This window comes from Scardinius erythrophthalmus (assembly GCF_964197995.2).
Source record: "Scardinius erythrophthalmus genome assembly, chromosome: 13".
In the NCBI taxonomy this organism is placed as follows: Eukaryota; Metazoa; Chordata; class Actinopteri; order Cypriniformes; family Leuciscidae; genus Scardinius; species Scardinius erythrophthalmus.
Genome location: NC_138233.1, coordinates 39,248,079 through 39,268,190, shown reverse-complemented (window position 1 = coordinate 39,268,190; position 20,112 = coordinate 39,248,079). Strand labels below are relative to the sequence as shown.

Genomic DNA, 20,112 nt, shown 5'->3' with positions numbered 1-20,112 from the left:
GAAAATGAAATACTCAAATGCGCCCCTTATGGGGAAAATTAAAAAGAAATTTGATATGTGGCTCATGAGGGATTTATCACTCAAAGGTAGAGTTCTTTTGTCCAAAACTGAGGGGTTGTCTCGTTTAGTCTATCCTGCAAAAGTATTAGATGTACCAAAATCTTTTCAAAAAAAAAATTGATTCCACTTTATTTAACTTCATATGGAAAAACAAGTCACACTATTTAAATAAAAATATTTTATGTAATTCTTATAATCAAGGAGGTTTGAATGTGCTTGATTTTGGTGCGTCTAATGCAATTTTCAAGTTGAACTGGATAAAACATTATATAAAGCATTCAGATAAACTATGGTATATAATTCCAAATCTTATTTTTGAAAGAGTTGGTGGTATAGAGTTCCTTTTAAAATGTGACTTTGAGGTTAACAAGCTCCCAATACAGCTATCCAATTTTCATAGACAGGCTCTTTTATGTTGGCTTCTTATATACAAACACAACTTTTCCCCCCACAAACAGTTAATTTGGAATAATAAAACAGTTAAATATAAGAATAAATCAATCTTCTATGACAATTGGGTTAAAAATGATATTCTAATGGTCTCACAACTGATAAATAAAGAGGGCTACTTATTTACATATACTGAATTTTTAAAGACATTTGGAATTCCAATATCTCCACGAGAATATAGCATTGTTTTTGATGCAATACCAGCAGGTTTTTTAAGACTTTTGCGAGGTAGTAGTGAACCTCATAGGCAATCAATGTTTAAAAAACAGGTTTTGCTAAATGGTGTTGATATTAAAGATAGGAAATGTAATAATACATTTTTCAGATGCCTAATTCATTGCCCTGCAACACCTCGAAATAAATACTTTTGGAATGACCATTTTGAAAATATTAATTGGAGATTGATTTGGACTTATAATAACAAATACTGTATCAATAATAAAGTTTATGAAATACACTTTAAAATTATACATAAAATATATCCAACAAACCAATTCCTAAAAAGATATAAAACTGACCTTTCTGAATCTTGTGCATTTTGCAAAAAGGATACTGAAACTATTTTGCATCTTTTCTTTGAATGTATCCATGTTAAATTCTTTTGGATTGATGTGGAATTTTTATTTAATAGGTTAAGTGGATTTAAAATTCACATAGAGAAAAGAGATGTTATCTTTTATTATGACAAAAAGGATATAGACAAGAGTTACATTTTTATGTTAAATCTTATTATATTACTTGGTAAGTTTTACATACACAAGTGTAAATGGTCTGAAAGGATACCCAACATCTACCATTTTAAGGCTGACATGAAGATTTACTTTGAAACATTGCAAGGACTTTCCAACCGAAAAGCAACCAGAACTATGGACATCTACAAAGAATTAAACTCCTCTGTATTTTGATTATACAAGTATACCTCTTTCTGTTTCTTTTTTGTTTTCTTTTTTTTCATTCCTTTTAAGTAATACACAATGAGTATTATATGTGATTATGAAACATTTGTATCTATTGTATTATTACATGTATAATTTTGAAAAAAAAAAAAAAAAAATACTCAAATGCGTTTTAGTTGCATTTATAGCAAAATGTTTTGATTTGGAATGTTTTCTTTGTAAATGTTTAGGGATGAAAGTTTGTTTTTCTGAAAAATGTTTTTATTTTATTTTAATGGACAAAGACTGTCACCAGATGTGGCATTCATTATTAATCTCTGTTTGATAATGGGAAAATACCATATTCATAAGCAAAAATGGGCTAAAGAAAAACCCACATTTTTGTTGTTTCGGATAGAAATGAAGAGTTATATTGAGTTACTACTTGGGGTGAAAAACAGCCAAGCAAACCGTACTAGGTCTTTATTATGTGAAGCTTTTAGGTTATTTATTTGATGATCTCATACTCTTTTTCTTTCACTTTATATTATTTTCTTTTCTTTTACTTGTATAATTTATTTTAATTTGCACTATATTTTCTTTTTATTTTGTTGCAATGTTGAATGTTGAATAGTGTCTGTATTTTTTTTGTTAAAATCTATTATTTGTATGTGACTGGCATTTAATAAAAAATAAATAAATAAATAAATAACCAAAAGGAACATAAAAAAATAAAATACTCAAATGCGATCGTTGTAAGAGATACAACCTTGCTTCACTTCCCTGAGCTTGTAATTATGTGTAAGTTCTTCAATAAAAAAAATACTCAAATGCAAAATGATTTCATTCGTTGATTCTCAAGTGTTCACTCATATCCAATGATACTCACTCTTCTATTAAATACACAGATTATAGAAAGCATGGAGCTTTCGTTGAGACAGCTGAGGTATAGAGGTTACACTTTATGTTACATGTACTTCCCATTGTAATGACAGTAAACTATGCATATTAATTACATGCAACTAACTCTTCAGCCTAATCCTACCCTAACCCTATATTAACCCTCGTGTTATGTTGGAATTCTGTGCACTCCCCTTATGGTCCGGGTCAAATTGACCCGCATTGGATTCAATACAATTCCTCAAAAATCACACTATGAAAAACAACAAAGATTCAGGTTCAAACTGTAAACTTTTAATATCAGCATTTGTCAAATATTCCAAAAAATATATATCTGAAGATATGATTTAATGAAAATGTTTTTTAACCATTTTTTAAAACTATTTAAAATTTGAATATACGTTATATTTATATATATTTGCATATACATTTTTTTTACTTTTTTTTTTTTTTTTGCTTGGAACATCATAACTGAACAATTAATCAGTTAATCTGAGCAAATTTTTCCTGCTGTCTATGTCGAAGTCTCAAGATATTTCAGATATCTTGAATATATAATGAGAGCTTATTTTACTATCTGTGTCTGTCAAAGATGTTCATTTGTAATTTGCAATTAATTCTGAACACCATGATTTAGCTTTTTCAAGTGTGTATGGTTTGGGTTAGAGCACTTTTGGATACACTTACACTTTAGAACTGGAGTTGATGCCCTGACATACATAAAATAAATGTTTTTATTTTGTGTCTGTACAGTTGCTTTTGAATAGCTGCCTATGATGGACATCACAAACGTAATAGTAATTTTGTTTGTATTTGTCAAAAAAAAAAAAAAAACACCAGTATGTTGAAACTTTGCATGCATGTTCATGATCAAAAATAAAATAACAAAATATAACCAAGAAATGTTATTATTTTGGGTCCGTACAGTTGCCTTAGAGCGTTAAAATATGCGGGTCAAATTGACCCGCGAACATCACGAAAGGAACATTTATTTTGTTTGTATATGTCAAAAAACACCAGCATGTTTAAACTTTGCATGCATGTTCATGATGATAAATGAGAAAAAGTCACAAAATATCAAGAAAAAAAACATAGGTTAACCAGTATTTCCAACAACTAGAAAATCTAAACGGGTCAAATTGACCCGCAACATAACACAAGGTACACGTAGTTAATTAATATTACTCAGTACTTAAATATATAATTACACTGTAACAATGACACCTTAAAATAAAGTGTAACCCACTTTTAGTGTCTTTGTTACACGTTACATGTAGATAGTAATTACTAATTGTGCTTAATTACATGCAACTAACCTAAACCACACCCTAATCCTAACCCTTTAGTATGTAAATGTAGTTAATTATTATTAATCCGTACTTAAATGTATAATTACACTAAGAGGGACACCTTAAAATATTGGGTAACACTTTCTTTTACAGCGTCCTTGTTACATATGTTACATGTACTTACCGTAGTAATAACAGTAAATTATGCATAATTACATGTAACTAACCCTAATCCTACCCTAACCCTATAGTGAGTACATAGTTTATTAATATCACTCAGTACTTAAATATATAAATACAATGACACCTTAAAATAAAGTGTAACCAAATAGTGTAACCCTTCATTTTTAAGGTGCGTTGTTTTTAGCACAATTAAACCCTAAATTATCATAAGAACAATGCAAAATGCTGTAGTCTCATTCTCATTAGTACTGTAATATGAAAAATATATGTTAATATGAATATTAATAGCACCAATCAATCAATAAACCGTAACAAACATCATTAATAACTGTATATATAGAGTTTTGCATGCCACCATGGTGAATTAATGTAAGAGGCATATAAGGTGAGGTTGCAGTGAAGTTTCCTGCATGTAAATTACAATTTCTGCAATAATTAATGTGTGTGTTAATTCATATTTACTATATTATATTTACCATTGATCTATATGGGGTGTATATTCAGCTAAAGTGGTCGTGACTGGACAAAACTGAGCGGATCCACATTGTAACACCGGTGAGAAAACGGGACTTTATTGAATTGAACATCATTACAGGTATAAGTTCCCAAATCACTTTTAGGCTCTGACGAACAGCAGAGGTCAAAGGGGTCAAGTCTGTATTAGTGTTAATGCCAAAATATGCGGTTCGAAACGTAATAAAAATCTAACATGCTCCAACAAGACAATAACATAAAATGCAGATGGAGCCATGAAGAAAAGCCATGTTTTAGTTGTGCACAGGGCAGTTTAATTCAAGTTATGTAAAGCTATCACTTTTTCTCAAAAAAACAAAACATCATTATGCACATGCCCAGAGTGTTGACCCTTTATAAAGACTCAATCTCCCTGATGATGTAGTGAGGGAACTCAATCTTACACACATCTTTCACATTTTGGAGACACACTGAACACACGATGCGATTCTCAGGAACAGGAACACGACGTCTCACTGGGATTCATGATGAGTGCTACAACTGAAACGGTACCAGCCAATATTTTAATCATTTTTAGCTTTTAAAATCTTTTTTTTTTTTTTTTTTATCTAAGTAGAAGGCATTTCACCCAAATCAAGTTTTTTCCCTTAAAAAAAAAAAAAAGATTCAAAAAAATATATTGGGAAGTATGCGTTTTTTAATTAAACACTGTGCAAAGTTAAAACCACCAACAAAAACCCCAGGAGCCAATGTTATGAATCTAAAGACTAAACACATCAAGTCATGTTTGTTTCTTCTTTTTTAAATAAGTGCAGGGAGTGGTGTTGTCAGAAGTACCGACTTCGCTACCAAGTCTGAAATTTAAAAAATGCGCCGCTTTGAGCGGACTCATAAACTCCTCTGATTGGCCGTTGTGTTCACGAGCTCATCAGATATGTCTGTGATTGGCTAGAATGATCAGCGCTTCAAAAACATGTTGTAAATAGACATCAATGAGGCGAGCGAGCGCTTACACACACACACATGCGCGAGCGCTTGAAAGCAGGAGTCTATCAGCGGACTGGTCCTGCTAGTGCTCTCAAAACACTCTCAAACGCTCCCCTGCGCTGATCATTGTAGCCAATCACAGACATATCTGATGAGCTCGTGAACACAACGGCCAATCAGAGGCGTTTACGAATCCATTTTTTTAAATTTCAGTATCAACTTGTTACCAAAGTCTGTCCTTTTGACAATACCAGTGGGAAGCGAGACGTAAACAGTTCCGGGTTACTCGGGATCCAGCGGTTCAGTTGCGCGCGGTCTCGCGGGTCGTTTCTTGTTTGACGGCCACCGGCACACGGGGCAACAGTGCCGCCCACCGGCCAGCCAGACCACAATGCACTGCTGGTGGAACACATGACCACACGGCAGACCCATGACCAGGCAATCCGTGTCAAAGTTCTCCAGACACACCACACACTCGCTGCAGTGGAGCATCCCACACGGCCACCCAGACCAGTCCGGGTCCGGCTCCGGATTACCATCCGGATTACTCGAGTGATGCGCTTCCGGGTCACCGTTCGGGTCCGGACTCAGTCTGAACTTCCAGGTTGGCAGGTTCTTGATGTAATCTGTCGGGACAAGCGGGTGAAGCCAGAGATCGGGGAATGCCAACCTTTCCAAAAGGAAATTAGGATCGTCATCCCAGTCGGACTCAAAGTTCTGGAACGAGGCTATGGGATGCACTAGGTAGCTGGTGTACCAATCCCACAGACTCGACAACCACTCGAGGTTGTTGGCGTTTTGGTCTTCGTTGCTGCATCTCCTCTTCTTCTCGAAGTAGTCGATGAGAAGCCCGTGAGCCAGATAAGTGCTGAGGAACAGAGCCGGGTGGGAAGAGTAAAAGGTCCAGTCGGATCGGACCCACGAGGCGATGGTCGTGGTGTCTGCGTAGCGCAAGAGTTTCAAGCTGTACTCGTAAAAGCTATCCAAGTACGGGAGTTGGAGAAACCCGAGGATTGGCAGCCAGGAGATGATGAGTAGCGAGTTATAAGTGCCTAGCGTGCTAATCAAAACCACAAAGCGTTTAATAGTGGCTCCTTGCGTTATGAAAAGATCCATCCAAGCCATCAGATTAACCATGACTAAGCTTAAAATGAACAAGTCGTTGACCTCCGGCTGCACGGAGCGAAGGAACGAGTCCATGGCGTGCAGAGAGATGAACTCCCCGGTACTGTTCCCGTATCTGTAAATGCCTTCCGGAGTTTTGAGGATGTACGAGGGCGTCTGCCGAACCCCGATCTCCTCCAGAACGCTGGTGTTTTCCCAGTCGCGCACGTCCACGAAGATGAACTCTATCCGCCCGGTGAACTTGATGCTGAGCGCGGAGAAGAACGCGGGGGGTTGCAGGAGCCTGGCGAACAGGAACATCTTGACGGGCTGCTTCTCCATCTGGTACCAGTCGTCCAGCAAGCGCTGGGAGACGCGGATGGTTTTGATGCGCGAGGCGACGTGCGCCGTCATCCACTTAAAGATGTGCTCGGTCTCGATGCGCCTGCCGTCGTACTCCTTCAGCATGACCTTCCCTTTGGAGGCGTAGGTCTGCGGGACCGACATGATGAGGGTGGACTTCATCCAGCCGCGCTTGTGGCAGTACCTGACAACAGGGAGTGAGGGGAAACAATCAATGCATTTTTCTCTGATAATGACACCATATTTTGGATTTCTGAATCTGGTGCTCTTGTAAAAAAAAATATTTTTTTTTATCGGAATGGTACGAAACTTGGCAAAGGTTTTGGCACTTGCTGTGTGAACACAAAAAAAAATAAAAAAATCATGCACATGACTGGAACAGGTTAAATGGTCCTGAGAGAAACAGTGCCGCTTGAGCTCCTCGCGGTCAGAAACGTAAATGAGTGAGAGAGTTTCCTCTAGTGGAAGCGTTTGGTACTGCAGCCGAACACACTCTCACTGAACGCTCATTCACTGAGAGATCAGCCGCACATCTGGAGCACCACTGGCTTACAATCATGGCTTTCATTTTCTAGCAGGTTTAGAGTAAAACATGTTTATGAAAATACATTTCATATAAAAATTGAAAATAGTATTTTTGCATGTTTTTCATTACAATAAATTCTGTACCTTTTTTAAGTTCACTTTTTAAAACTTGTTTCACTTCATCAATAATCTGCCGAGTGTCGTCTCTGAAAAGAGATCAAACTGAAGTCTGAGCGCTGAAGCATTCAAGATTTACCACAGTTTAAGATGGAAATTTAATTTTCAGGTCTATGCTCAAAAAGTGAATAAATGGATTATAAATACAGCATAAATATAATGGAGCACCATAAAATCCCCTAAAAAAACATTATCAGACTAAAATACAACACATTATTTTCATTGAAATCAAAAATATTATTTCGGTCATTTGAGACCAAACACACGAAGAGCACCAGAGGGTGAATAATTCACATATTTCTTGTGTGGCTTTCAGTAGAAATATGTGCTGAGATGAGAATGAAGGAAGAATGTCTAACTTGAACAAAAACTATGACGGAAATTCCTGTGACGTGAAGGCCATTAAACCATAACTCTGACTACATCAACATGACTATATACGCGTACACCAAAAAAGACGAGATTAAAATGTAGTTTAAAAAAATAAAAACTTGACCAAAATCTCTCTCTTTATTTGTGTCAAAAAAAGGGCAAAATATTAGTCTGTCCTCTACGACAGGGGTCTCAAACTGCATACTTTTTTTGTTAAGTATGACAAAATATACTAGTTACAGAATTTGAAGTAAATGAGAGCTAACATTTCAGCAAGTAAAGTAAATTCCCAGAAAAAAAAAGTCGCTTTTTTGTTGTGCTTGAATGTTAAAATGGCCCTCCTATGAGATGTCGTTCACAGCCAATTTGAGTTTGAGAACCCTGCTCTACAATTCGTGTTTGCGGTTGCCAGATCTCAGAGTTTTTCTGTTCATTTTCCACCCGGTGTTTTACTTAAGCAAATTTTCAAAATAACCAATATCATACTGCATCTGGGCATTTTAGTGTTGTTGTTTGTGTTAATTCCATTATTAGGTTATTATTGTAATACCGTACTACTATTGCAGATGTGCTTAATCTTTGCAATCTGGCAACCATGCGCTTTCTCGGCTATATTTTGTTTGTGACTGTGGTTGCTGAATTTGCTGAATATATATAAAAATATAGGCTATATAAAAGTAAGTATGAAAGGCATGACTGGGTCTGAGGTTAACTCCACACACTGCATTTCAGACATGCCACGCTTGGTTGATCAGCTCACAGGAATGTGAAACCCTGCTGTCAGTGGCTAGAGGAAGGAAGACTGCAGAAATGTGGCGTTCCTCACCTGGAGTCACTGGAGCAGTTGAAGGTGCCGGTCCGAATGCCAAACTGGGAGACTTTCTGCACCATTTTGCCCCAGTTGGCCGTGCTCAACAGCGGGTTTCTGTCCTGGGCGATTACCTAAGGGGACGACAGTCATCGTTTATATAGATACATACATATATATATATTGCACACACACAACGTGCCTTCGATATCTATTTTATAGTTTATATAGGGTGACCATACGTCCTCTTTTTCCAGGTCATGTCCGGCCGGGATTTCGAGATCGCCCAAAATATCCGGGATTCGGCTTTTGCTTTCTACAGTCACCATTCATTATGTTTACATTATTACATTATTTGACACTGACACGTACATGCCAGCTTTGCAGGTCATGCATTCTGCTTCACACGGATCCCGATCGAGACGAAAACACAGGAATTTTCTTAGCAACCGATCACTTGTTTAGCGTTCATGTAAACACTACATTCAGATTCACCAATCGGAATTAATTCAGTCCTATTGAATCAAAAGGTGTGCATGTAAACAAAATGAATGGCGACGAGAAAGCAAAAGCCGAATCCCGGATATTTTGGGCGATCTCGAAATCCCGGCCGGACATGACCTGGAAAAAGAGGACGTATGGTCACCCTAGTTTATATAAACATTAATACATGTCTCCAGAAGGAGCATTCAGACTGCAGACTGATGTGTCCGTCTGGATGTTACTGTAAGCTATCGCTGTATGAAACTGAAGGTCCGTTGGGATTAATGATGTGAGAGTGAAGAAACAATGAGCAGTGTTGGAGTAACTCAAGGTATGTAATCAGATTACTTTTTAAAGTAACTAGACAAGTAATGCATTACTTTTACAACAAAATATGTGTTACTTTTCCAACCAAGGTCACATTTTTCCCATGCATTGACTGACAGCTCTGCTGTCCTCATGCTGAGAGGAATTGTGGGTAAGTGCAGAGGTGTGTGTGAACATGATGGGGATTGTAGTTCTAGACTAATGTGAGCATTTACTCATCTCACTTTGCTGCTGACCTTTGATGATCCAATTCAACCATACTAATGAGCAAAAATGAACATCACATTAGTGTCTCATGTTTTAATTGCTGAAGAGTGTTGAACTGAAGGTGTGTTTGAGTGGCGCCCCCTAATGTACAGGAGTGCATCTGCATTTCCTTCAGCCTGAGGCTTTACTATTGTTGTTATTAACTCTTTCCTCACCAGCGATTAACAAAAAAAAAAAGTTGCCAGCCACCGTCAGCGTTTTTAATCATTTTCACAAAACTTTTATGTCTCTCAGAATATTGTTGTATGAATATCTGAATGTGCAATATGTGAAAAGAAAGAACAGAGCCTCTGCTTTTAATCGTTTCATTCTAGCTGATCATAAACACTGTTGGAGTGGGTCGAGTCCATCAACACCCTCTTCATGGGTTCAACATTTCACTCAGTAACATTAGGCACTCTAATGCTGTTTAATGTCGTGTTATTTTACCTGCAGTGCTTCTATCGCTTGTTTCTGCTTCTCCTGTTTTGATCGGGAGATTGTGAACTCTTTCAGGAGCTGTGTAATAGCGCCCCCTACAGTATAACAGTATCCACGTTTCTATTACAGATTTGCGCAAAACTTTTGCGATGTTTTCTAAATGTCGATAAAAACTATTGCGAAATGACAGTGTTTCCATTACCCGATGTAACGCGACTAAAACGTAATTTTTTCCTCCTGCGATAAATCATGGCGATGGATGTTAATAGGTTTACATATATCTCAACCACCGCACTAGCTATTATTGCTAATCGAAGAAGACTTACGCATTTCATCCAAGCACTGATGGCAAGGAAGTCCTCTTGTACTGAGAGCGGCTCATATGAGGAGTTTCTCCCTCACTTCTGCTTCCAGCTCTTGATAAACTCTGGCATTTCTCTGTTGTCTAGAATCCAGTACACGCATCGTCTCTTATGAGTTTAATAAAGACATCGGTGTCGTTTTCTGTCCAGACACACCGCACCTTCTTTAAAGAAAGATCAACTTAGGCTACACTAAGTGACCAGAAAATCCAGAAAAAACTGTTTTGTGATATATTCCTTTTTCGAACTGCCTGAAAAACCTCCTCATGCGAGCGTAAAAACTTCTGTGCGATATATGGGAGTTTTTGCGCAATTTACGTGTTTCCAATGGGCGTATTTTAAATTCACAATTCCGCAATTTAAAGGGTAATGGAAAAGCGGCTAATGAAGACACGGATTGCTGGGAAATTCTGTCAATGGTGGGGAAAGAGTTCAAAACAATCAAGCAAGCCCAGCCCAGGTGAGGAAAAGTATCGCAAAAGTAACGTAAGCAACGCAATACTGCAATGCATTACATTTCCCCAACGCTGAATGGCAGATCTGTGGGTGAGCTATCGCTGTAAATGAAAGCTTCTCACGCTTGGATTTACATTTATGATGTGCATTACGAGTTTCCAGCTGCCTTTGAATGCTGTCAGGGATTCTGCAGATCAACACTAACCTGAACCAGCCAGATCCCGTCTTTAGTGTCCTCCACTAGCTCGTAGAAGTGCATCTCTCCGCTGAAAGTCGTGCTGGAGTCAGAGCCGGTCTGCTGCTCCTCACTCTTGATGGCAGAATACAGCTCGCCTTGCATCAGCTCACCTTCAGGAGCAAACATGCTCAACATCAGCCCATACCTCACAGAATATGTGTGTGTGAGACTCAAACACAACACACTCTCACTCACCCGAGTTCTCCACCAGCTCCCGCACGTCCCTCTTCTCCGCCAGGCCCGAGTAACCCAGTCCTCGGCACTCCAGGATGGTCTTCAGCCTCCTGAAGCTCAGCGTCACCGGGTCCACCAGCTGCGTGGCGAAGATCCCGGTCTCATACCACACGACGGCCTCGAAGAACCGAGCCAGGATGAACAGCATCAAGAAATACAGGAGCAGAAAGAACAGTTTCCACCACATTTTTCTCGCGGACGGAAGATTCGCGTTGGCAGTAAACACTTATATGTCTCCAGCGAGACTAACATCCAACAAACTACTTCCGAAGCAGGGAATCGCTCCCATCGTCTGATGTAATTATATAAACACTGGCGCAGGCCTGGGCTTCGGGGCTCGAGGCTGCGCGCGACGGACTGGCCCAACCGCGGTCCTCATTCACACACACTCACTGTCCCGACAGAACCCACTCCTCATACTGCGATACCGATATTATGTTCGTGATTCCGGAGAACGATAATGTGTGTGTGCGTGTGAGCAGCGCTGTCTGTATGCTCTCTCTGGCTCGCTGACGGTCAGCTGGTGCGCATAACAAACTGACGCGAGTGACGTCACTTCCGGTGCAAAGGCGAGCTACGTTGAATATGTTGTTAACCTCTCCAAAATTCTGCATTCACAAGCAAAAAAAGTCTACTTTCAACTTTCCTCTTTTTCTTGCTGAATTTAACTCTTTTATTTCATCCCTCATGAAAAATGTTTGATGCATTACGACGACTTATTCAAAGATATTATTTAACCGTATTATTGTGCTTTTCTTTTCTTTTCTTTTCATCTTTTTTTCTTTTCTTTTCTTTTCTTTTCTTTTCAGAGTAATTATATATTTAGGATCATTTTTGTTGTTGTTATTGTTCATTGAACCATACAAAGAGATACAATCATGTTTCATTTCCCTGATCGAGTTATTGCATGTAGGCCTTCTGTGAACTATTGCATGTTAGTTAATGAATGAATATTGTATTGTTATTTTTTATTTAATTCGTGAAAGTCGTGTCATGGAAGTTTTAAGTGTGTTCTTGAGCGTCAATAAAAACGTGTAACAAAATAAAAGCCCTCTGCGTTCTCGCTTGTTTTCATCACTTTATCTGCTTGTATCCGCACCTTTACTCTTAGCTCAAGAACCCGTGATGGTTATATCTGTTAAACACATGTCTCGACTTAATTATTATTTATTTTGTGTAATTTTAATTACGTTAATGAATTTGTATTTTATCAGAATAATTCATTTTAAACTCCATTCAGTTTCTATTATTTTTAGTTCAAGCTAAATATGATTTTTTTAAATATGGGTAACACTTTACAATAAGGTTCATTAGGTAACATGTACTAACTAACATGTACTAACAATGAGCAATACATTTGTTACAGTATTTATTAATCGTTGTTAATGTTAGAATACAGCTGTTCGTTGTTTGTTCATGTTAGTTCACAGTGCATTAACTAATGTTAATAAATACAACCTTTGATTTTAATAACGTATTAGTGAATGTTGAAATTACTATTAACTAAGATTAATAAATGCTGAAGAACTATTGTTCATTCTTAGTTCATGTTAACTAAGGTAGTTAACGAAATAACCTTATTGTAAAGTGCTATGTTTGCAGTTATGTGCGACTGCATATGGTTCTGAAGAGCGTCGAAAACGCGTGTCAAAATAAAAGTCCTCATTTCTGTCCTTTGATCGATCAGTTTCAGTAGTTTGAGTTCACTTCACGAGTGTGTGGGGAATAATATTTGCCCATAATCTCTAGTGTAAGCTGAGATCGGCTTCATTTGATGAAGATAAGCGTAAACACTAGTTGTTTTTGTGTGAGGAGGGAGCGGTCGCGCGAGCGTGGAAGAGGGCGTGACGCGTCATGACGCGTTATGACGTGGCTCGCTGGATCAGCCGAACTCTCCACTGTAGATCAATAGATCCGTGTCGCTCTCGGCGCTTTCAAAATAACATTGTTTGTCAGACTCAAAAATGGAGGTAAATACGTGCAACATCCAAGTGCTCCTGCAGGCAGCGGAGTATCTGGAGCGGAAGGAAAGAGGTATCAGCCGTTATTTCCTTCTCAGGTTGTTTGTATTGAAACCGAAGCCGTTTCGGACAGTCTGCTGCTGTGTGTGTGTTTTTATTTACCTTCGTTAATATTTGCACTAGTTGATTCTTCGTGTATGTGTTGGGAGTGTTTTCTTCGTTGCACATGATTATTTGGTGTGTTTGTAGAGTGGTAAAAAGAGCTTTTATTGCTGATATTATTGTGTTTGGCTCTTGTGACCTACATTTCAGTTCTGTATTGTACACAATAAGGCGCGAAATCGTCACAGATTTGAAATGTAGCAGCGCTGCGCGAGTTCTAGCGCGAGTTACAGTGTAGCAACACCCGCGTCACGAATAACGGATACAGTTCGCAGAATGGAACGCGTTGATTTCAAAAATATGTCAAGTAGTTCGATGGCGCCAAAATCAGAAAGCGCTCTCACACACACACCGACACACACACACACACACAGCTGATTTGATGAGATGCTGACACACAGCAGATCCCTCTCTCTGTCTCGCACCGCAGACTCTCGCTGGTTTTAGATGTCCGATGTCAGTGCACTTGTCTGAAATGACTCATCTGAAGCTTGTATGTGAGGATCTTGCATGAAAGGAAGTATGCTGGGCTCATGTTATGTGTTGTATATTTCAGAGGCTGAGCACGGCTATGCCTCAGTGCTCCCCTTCTACAGTAAAGGAGATTCAGATAAGAGGAGAAAGCAGAAGACAAAGAGCCTTTCTCCCGGGAACAGCAGGTGAGTGTACGGTACACACACACACACACACACACACACACACACACGTGATGCCCTGCTCATTTGGACATTACTATATTATTGTACAAATTCAATTTTATTGTACTCCGATCCTTCACTTTTGCTGTTTTTATGCAAATATATGATAATAGTTGCTTCCTCTTAGACTGCGTAAAGCGATAGTTCACCTAAAACAAGTCTAGTATACGAGGTTCATCAGAGTCTGATGTGTAATTAAAGCTGTGACAGTGGACTCGAGTGCGTGCACTGGGATATTTATAATCAACTTCTTTACTTTATGATTTTCAGTGTGAATGCGTCACTCACACTATTACACTACAAAACACAGCAAGTGCACATATACAGTCAAACCAAACATTATTCAGACACCAGATATCATTTGTGATATTGTTTCACTAGTGTGATCAGGACACTATAGTTCATTTCTTTAAGTGAGGAGAGCAAAATAAAGTAAACTGTGACATATTACACCCAAAAATTCTTCATACAGTGACTACCAGTGACATTTCTAAACATTTGGGACCAAAAATGTTCATTTTTAGGGTTAACAAAGTTTAATAGTAATTGCACAAATCCTATGAAAATAAATGGCTGATATCCTTAATATGAACAACTATTATTGCAAAGTAAAGCTCTTTGTTTCTGTTTCAGGTCTGTTCACAACGAGCTGGAGAAACACAGGTGAGTACTCTCTTCCTCTGGCGATCGGGCTGTTGTTTCTGTCATCAACTCTCTAGAGCTCAAACTAACGATTATTTTGATGATTGATTAGTTGGCCGATTATTTCTTCGATTAATCCGATTTTTTTAAAGGCCAATTTTCTTTTCTTTTTTTTTATTGACAAAACACACTTCTCCACGTCCTGGCCAAAGCTGTCCTAACTAATGTGCCAACTGAATGCTCTGAAAACATGAATATAATAGTGAATATATCTATATCTATATCTATGTGCAAAAGAGCTATAAAGCAAAAGGACAGTTTAAATCCCTAAATTAAAAATGAAGATGATGATAAATAAAAACACAAACTCAGTGTTCGCAGATAGGAACACACACACGTTCACTCCTGTTACGGTCTTTTCTTTATCCTTTATAATGTTAGAAACGTCTTACGTTTAAGTTCAGTTACACGCAGCTATCCCTTTACAGTCTCTCCTCTCAGTGCTAAACCTCGCGCTCATGCATTAGCTTGAAGCTTACAGACATGTTGGACTTGCAGGAAATGAGCAAGCTGGTGCAGCGGCCGAGGAAGCTCTTAATGAGGAAATGAATGAATGTCAAATTCAGACCGATTATTAACAGATATATTTTACATAAGTGGCAAGAAGAGTGGCATATGTGCAAGAATAATAAGTTGTATGCAACTCATCTGGAAATTAAAACCAAGACTTTTCTCAATTTTAAAGCTAGACTTGATCAGGTGGTCTACACCAGATGTCCTATAGGTCACACAGGTTTGACCCATGCGTTTTTACTTAAAGGTGAAGACCAAACATTATGTATGTTTTGTAGGATTCCTTTAGGTTACAGGTGTATGTGTGTGTGTGTGTGTGTGTGTGTAGGAGAGCTCAGCTGAGACACTGCCTGGACCAGCTGAAGGAGCAGGTTCCTCTGTCCTCTGATTCTGCGAGGAACACAACCCTCAACCTGCTCAGACAAGCCCAGCTGCACATCAAGGTGAGCCGGTTCACCCCGCACTGACGACACCTGTGTGAACCTCCCGTCTCTCTCTTCAGTCCAACACGGAAGAGACTTAACCTGCAGTTCATCCTCTGGCCACTAGAGGCCGGCTGCAGAGGAGAGTCAGTCCCATAAACCCCCATGTAAAAATGAACAACTTTACAGCAGAAAAAACATGTTTACAGCCTGGAGCTAAAAGTGGTTTTGGTCTATAAAGCTAATTTTGCGACGACTGTGAGAGGGTGAATATTTAATAACTCATCCGTTTAAATTATATTAAGCCTTAAAGTTCTGCATAATTAAGGGCGTGGCCACTTGAGTGACAGGTGGATTGCTCTGATGTCACTACAAGCCGTTTGCCTGTTAGCGTCACGTCACCTCAGCTAATCCGCCTCGCTGCACATTTGTACGTCAGAGAACCAATATTTATTTAATGTTTTACTTTTCCTTCTTCGTATCATATCACAGCATGTTTTTAATCTATTTTTATTTCACAGCAGCAGCAATAATATGCTAAATAAATTGACACAGTCTAATGTTTTCAAATGGAGCACATGAATAAATGACACGGGAGTTTATCATCTTTGCATGAACGTAATTTGTTTTAAACTGCAGTTTGTTGGGCAAAAGAGTCAAGACAACTAGATCACTGGAATAAATAAATATGGTCAGGAAAGTATCAAACAAAACAGTGAATTCATTATTCAATTCCAAAATGGCATGTTGTCAGAAACATTAATGTTGTTGTGGTCTAGTTTTTAATGTTTTAGAGTGAGAAGATATACATGTCTGACAGCAAATAATGTCTCTTACGCAAAATGTATACTCTAGTATCGCAATCACTCACAGAGATATCACATTTATTTCCACATAGCTTTAAGTGCATAAATGACCATGAATAGTGAAATAACAGAAGAAACCTGTCTGATAACAGCAGCCGTGTTTAGCCACTGCCTTAAAGTCCCCCTGCGGTCAATCATTTTATCCCTTAAAACTCATCTTTGATCACCAAAATTACATATTTAAATGGTTTTTCCTTGAGAAAATGTCTTCATGTCTTAAAATATCTTGAATGTAACTCGACACCCTTGCCTCATTTAGTATAAGTGGTTCCATGAATATGCAAATGAGCCCCGCCTCCCCTCACTCACTCAGCTCAGAGATCCACTGGTTGACGATCACACGTTGATCTGATTGGTTACAAGGTAGTTTGTGACGTCAGAAACACCAGCGATTTCAAAGCGTGTGTTTGAGACTGTCTTTGGTTCACTGCAGTTTTAAGGAGGAAATACTCAGCAATGCTGTCGACTTATGAACTTACACATGGTTTGTCTTAAAGCATATTAAAAACACCACATAGACACATAAACAACATTATAAGCTGAATTAACACCACAGGGGGGCTTTAAAAATAAAATATTTCCAACATGTAATCAACTTTAAGGCTCTTTTATTTCATTAATGTAAAGTAAAGTTACATCTTTTATGGATTTGATTTCCTCCACGTGCCTCTGTGAGTTTACCTGTGTTTTTTTTAGCATTTTTCAAGCTGAAACTACATATCAAGCATTTAAGGAGCACATCTCATTCGAGCATTAATGGCTGTGTGTATTAAATTAATAAAGCAAAGCAAGTGACTGTACCTGATGTGCCCTAATGGCAGTCATGCGTCTCCCACATGATATCTGACAAACCATAATAAACAAATATATAGTTATAACAAGCAACAGAACGTTAGCTCTAAATGGTTTCAGACCTGATTGATGGATTAGAGAGATCCTGGTTTATTGAGCCGCAGAGGTCTGAGCGTGTGCGTGTGTGTGTGTGTGCAGAAGCTGCAGGAGCAGGACGAGCGCTCGGAGCTGCTGAAGGGCCGTCTGCGCTGGGAGCAGAGAGAGTTACGCACGCGGCTGGAGAAACTGCAGGGCGGATCCGAGCGCATGAGGAACGACAGCCTGGGCTCCACCGTGTCCTCGGAGAGATCCGACTCGGAGAGAGGTGACCCACACACACACACACACACACACACACACCTCACAGCTCAGTGCTCCTCACTAGGGTCATACATGAGCTTTCAGGGTCACATGTTTATTCAGGGCTGCTGATTTAAAGGAGTAGTTCACTTTAAAATGCAAATTAGCCCATGATTTACTCACCCTGAAGTCATCCTAGGTGTATATGACATTCTTCTTTCAGACGAACACAATCACAGTTATATTAAAAAATGTCTTGGCTCTTCCAAGCTTAAATAATGAACCAACAGATTGAAGCTCATAAAAGTGCATCTGTCCATCATAAGTGCATCCATCCATCATAAAAGTGCATCTATCATCATAAAAGTGCATCTATCCATCATAAAAGTGCATCTATCCATCATAAAAGTGCATCTATCCATCATAAAAGTGCATCTATCCATCATAAAAGTGCATCTATCCATCATAAAAGTGCATCTATCCATCATAAAAGTGCATCTATCGTCATAAAAATGCATCTGTCCATCATAAAAGTGCATCTGTCCATCATAAAAGTGCATCTGTCCATCATAAAAGTGCATCTATCCATCATAAAAGTGCATCTATCCATCATAAAAGTGCATCTATCCATCATAAAAGTGCATCCATCCATCATAAAAGTGCATCTGTCCATCATAAGTGCATCTATCCATCATAAAAGTGCATCTATCCATCATAAAATCCATCATAAAAGTGCATCTATCCATCATAAAAGTGTATCTGTCCATCATAAGTGCATCTGTCCATCATAAAAGTGCATCTATCCATCATAAAAGTGCATCTATCCATCATAAAAGTGCATCCATCCATCATAAAAGTGCATCCATCCATCATAAAAGTGCATCCATCCATCATAAAAGTGCATCCATCCATCATAAAAGTGCATCCATCCATCATAAAAGTGCATCCATCCATCATAAAGTGCATCCATCCATCCATCATAAAGTGCATCCATCCATCATAAAAGTGCATCCATCCATCATAAAGTGCATCTATAGCCTGTTGTAGTGTGTAACTGTGATCTGGTGTGTGTTTGCAGAGGACGTTGAAATAGATGTGGAGAGTATGGTGTGGACCCTGGAGTGTGACGGTCTGGTCTCGTCTCACACTGGAGTGGACCACAGTTACTCCTCATCTGACCACACCTGGTTATGACCGATGCTCATCTTCATCTTCATCACAGAACAGCCTTGTGTTTCTGACACTGAAAACATCAGCAAACGTCTTCTGAGCATGACTGGAACATATTCTGTGCAGTGTATTCTTCACACTAACGGCATCATGGTGCTCTAGTCTCCGATACACTCTCCAGACTCAAGCGTGGTGGGGATTGATTCCCTCTGAACGATTTCATTTTCACATCGGCTTGCACTTACATGTTTCAATACCCGGCTTATTTAATTCTGAGTTTTGATACGTTGCACAAAGCGTACGCATGAGCACTTGCAATGTCTCTTTACATGTGTGTTGTTCCTAATGTGTGAGATTGCAGATTATGTCAATGCATTTTGATCAAACTGTTTTGATTCTGTTACTTGCTGATTGAAAAAAATAATAATTGGGGGAGGCTAATGTAATTCTGCAATTCAGAAGGAAATGATGCTTTCTTCTGCAGATAATTTGATGATCTTTTCTTCTTTGAGTTTGTGATTGGGTAAAGGTACAGGTGACTTTAAAATGATCTGCGATCTGTATCATCCTGACGATTCTTGTTTTAGTCCTGTGCTTTGGTTCACTCTGGTGGACTGAAGTTGGTGCTGTTCAAACACATTAACAACTGTTATGTTGAGCCCTAAAGAAACAGAAAACAGTGAAGTGTTTTTAATCTTTATACTTTTTCTTTTTCTTTCATTTGTATAGTGGATTTCCAGCATTTTCCCCTTAAGTTGTGTTAGTCTGCTCATGTTTTTAGTACATACTTTGGTAGTCTCGACAAAATACACGAATTGCTTTATTCGCAAACTGTTCAGTATATGCTCATATCAGTCATTTATGCAAACTATTATGAACATGCCTTTGTTGGTAAGATGTTTGTACAGTAATTGTGTTAATGTACACGGACAGATGTACGTTGTATATACAGTTCTGAACACCAAAAGCCTTATGAACGATTCGTTTGTCATTGGACCAGGAACACCTTTGTATTTATGTCTCTCCTTGTACTCATATGTAGCATTTTATTCTTTTTTACCGACATAAGCATTTTGTACAAATAAATATTTTATGTATTTAATCTGACTTGTGGTTTTTGTCTATGTTACACA

General features: G+C 38.6%; 2 protein-coding genes across 3 annotated transcripts; one reads left to right on the top strand and one right to left on the bottom strand.

The window, feature by feature from the left end:
- Positions 1-2,746: 2,746 nt before the first annotated feature.
- On the bottom strand, positions 2,747-11,919 carry rnf103 (ring finger protein 103). 2 transcript variants are annotated; one of them, XR_014031340.1, is made up of 5 exons: positions 11,316-11,919; positions 11,088-11,230; positions 8,586-8,701; positions 5,409-6,869; positions 4,298-5,155 (listed from the first exon to the last, which is right to left on the bottom strand). XR_014031340.1 is itself a non-coding variant. In XM_081382463.1 (4 exons), exons 1-4 carry the CDS (start codon positions 11,539-11,541, stop codon positions 5,501-5,503), a joined length of 1,854 nt encoding a protein of 617 aa, XP_081238589.1. In that variant the 5' UTR covers positions 11,542-11,919; the 3' UTR covers positions 2,747-5,500. The 2 variants fall into 2 exon arrangements, 1 of the variants encoding a protein (XP_081238589.1); XM_081382463.1 differs by having other exon boundaries at positions 2,747-6,869.
- A 1,111-nt stretch (positions 11,920-13,030) lies between these two features.
- On the top strand, positions 13,031-20,079 carry mxd3 (MAX dimerization protein 3). Its single transcript, XM_081382351.1, has 6 exons — positions 13,031-13,388; positions 14,034-14,136; positions 14,809-14,838; positions 15,719-15,833; positions 17,669-17,834; positions 18,888-20,079. The coding sequence occupies exons 1-6, from the start codon at positions 13,319-13,321 to the stop codon at positions 19,001-19,003; spliced, it is 600 nt and encodes a 199-aa protein (XP_081238477.1). The 5' UTR covers positions 13,031-13,318; the 3' UTR covers positions 19,004-20,079.
- The last annotated feature ends 33 nt before the right edge of the window (positions 20,080-20,112 follow it).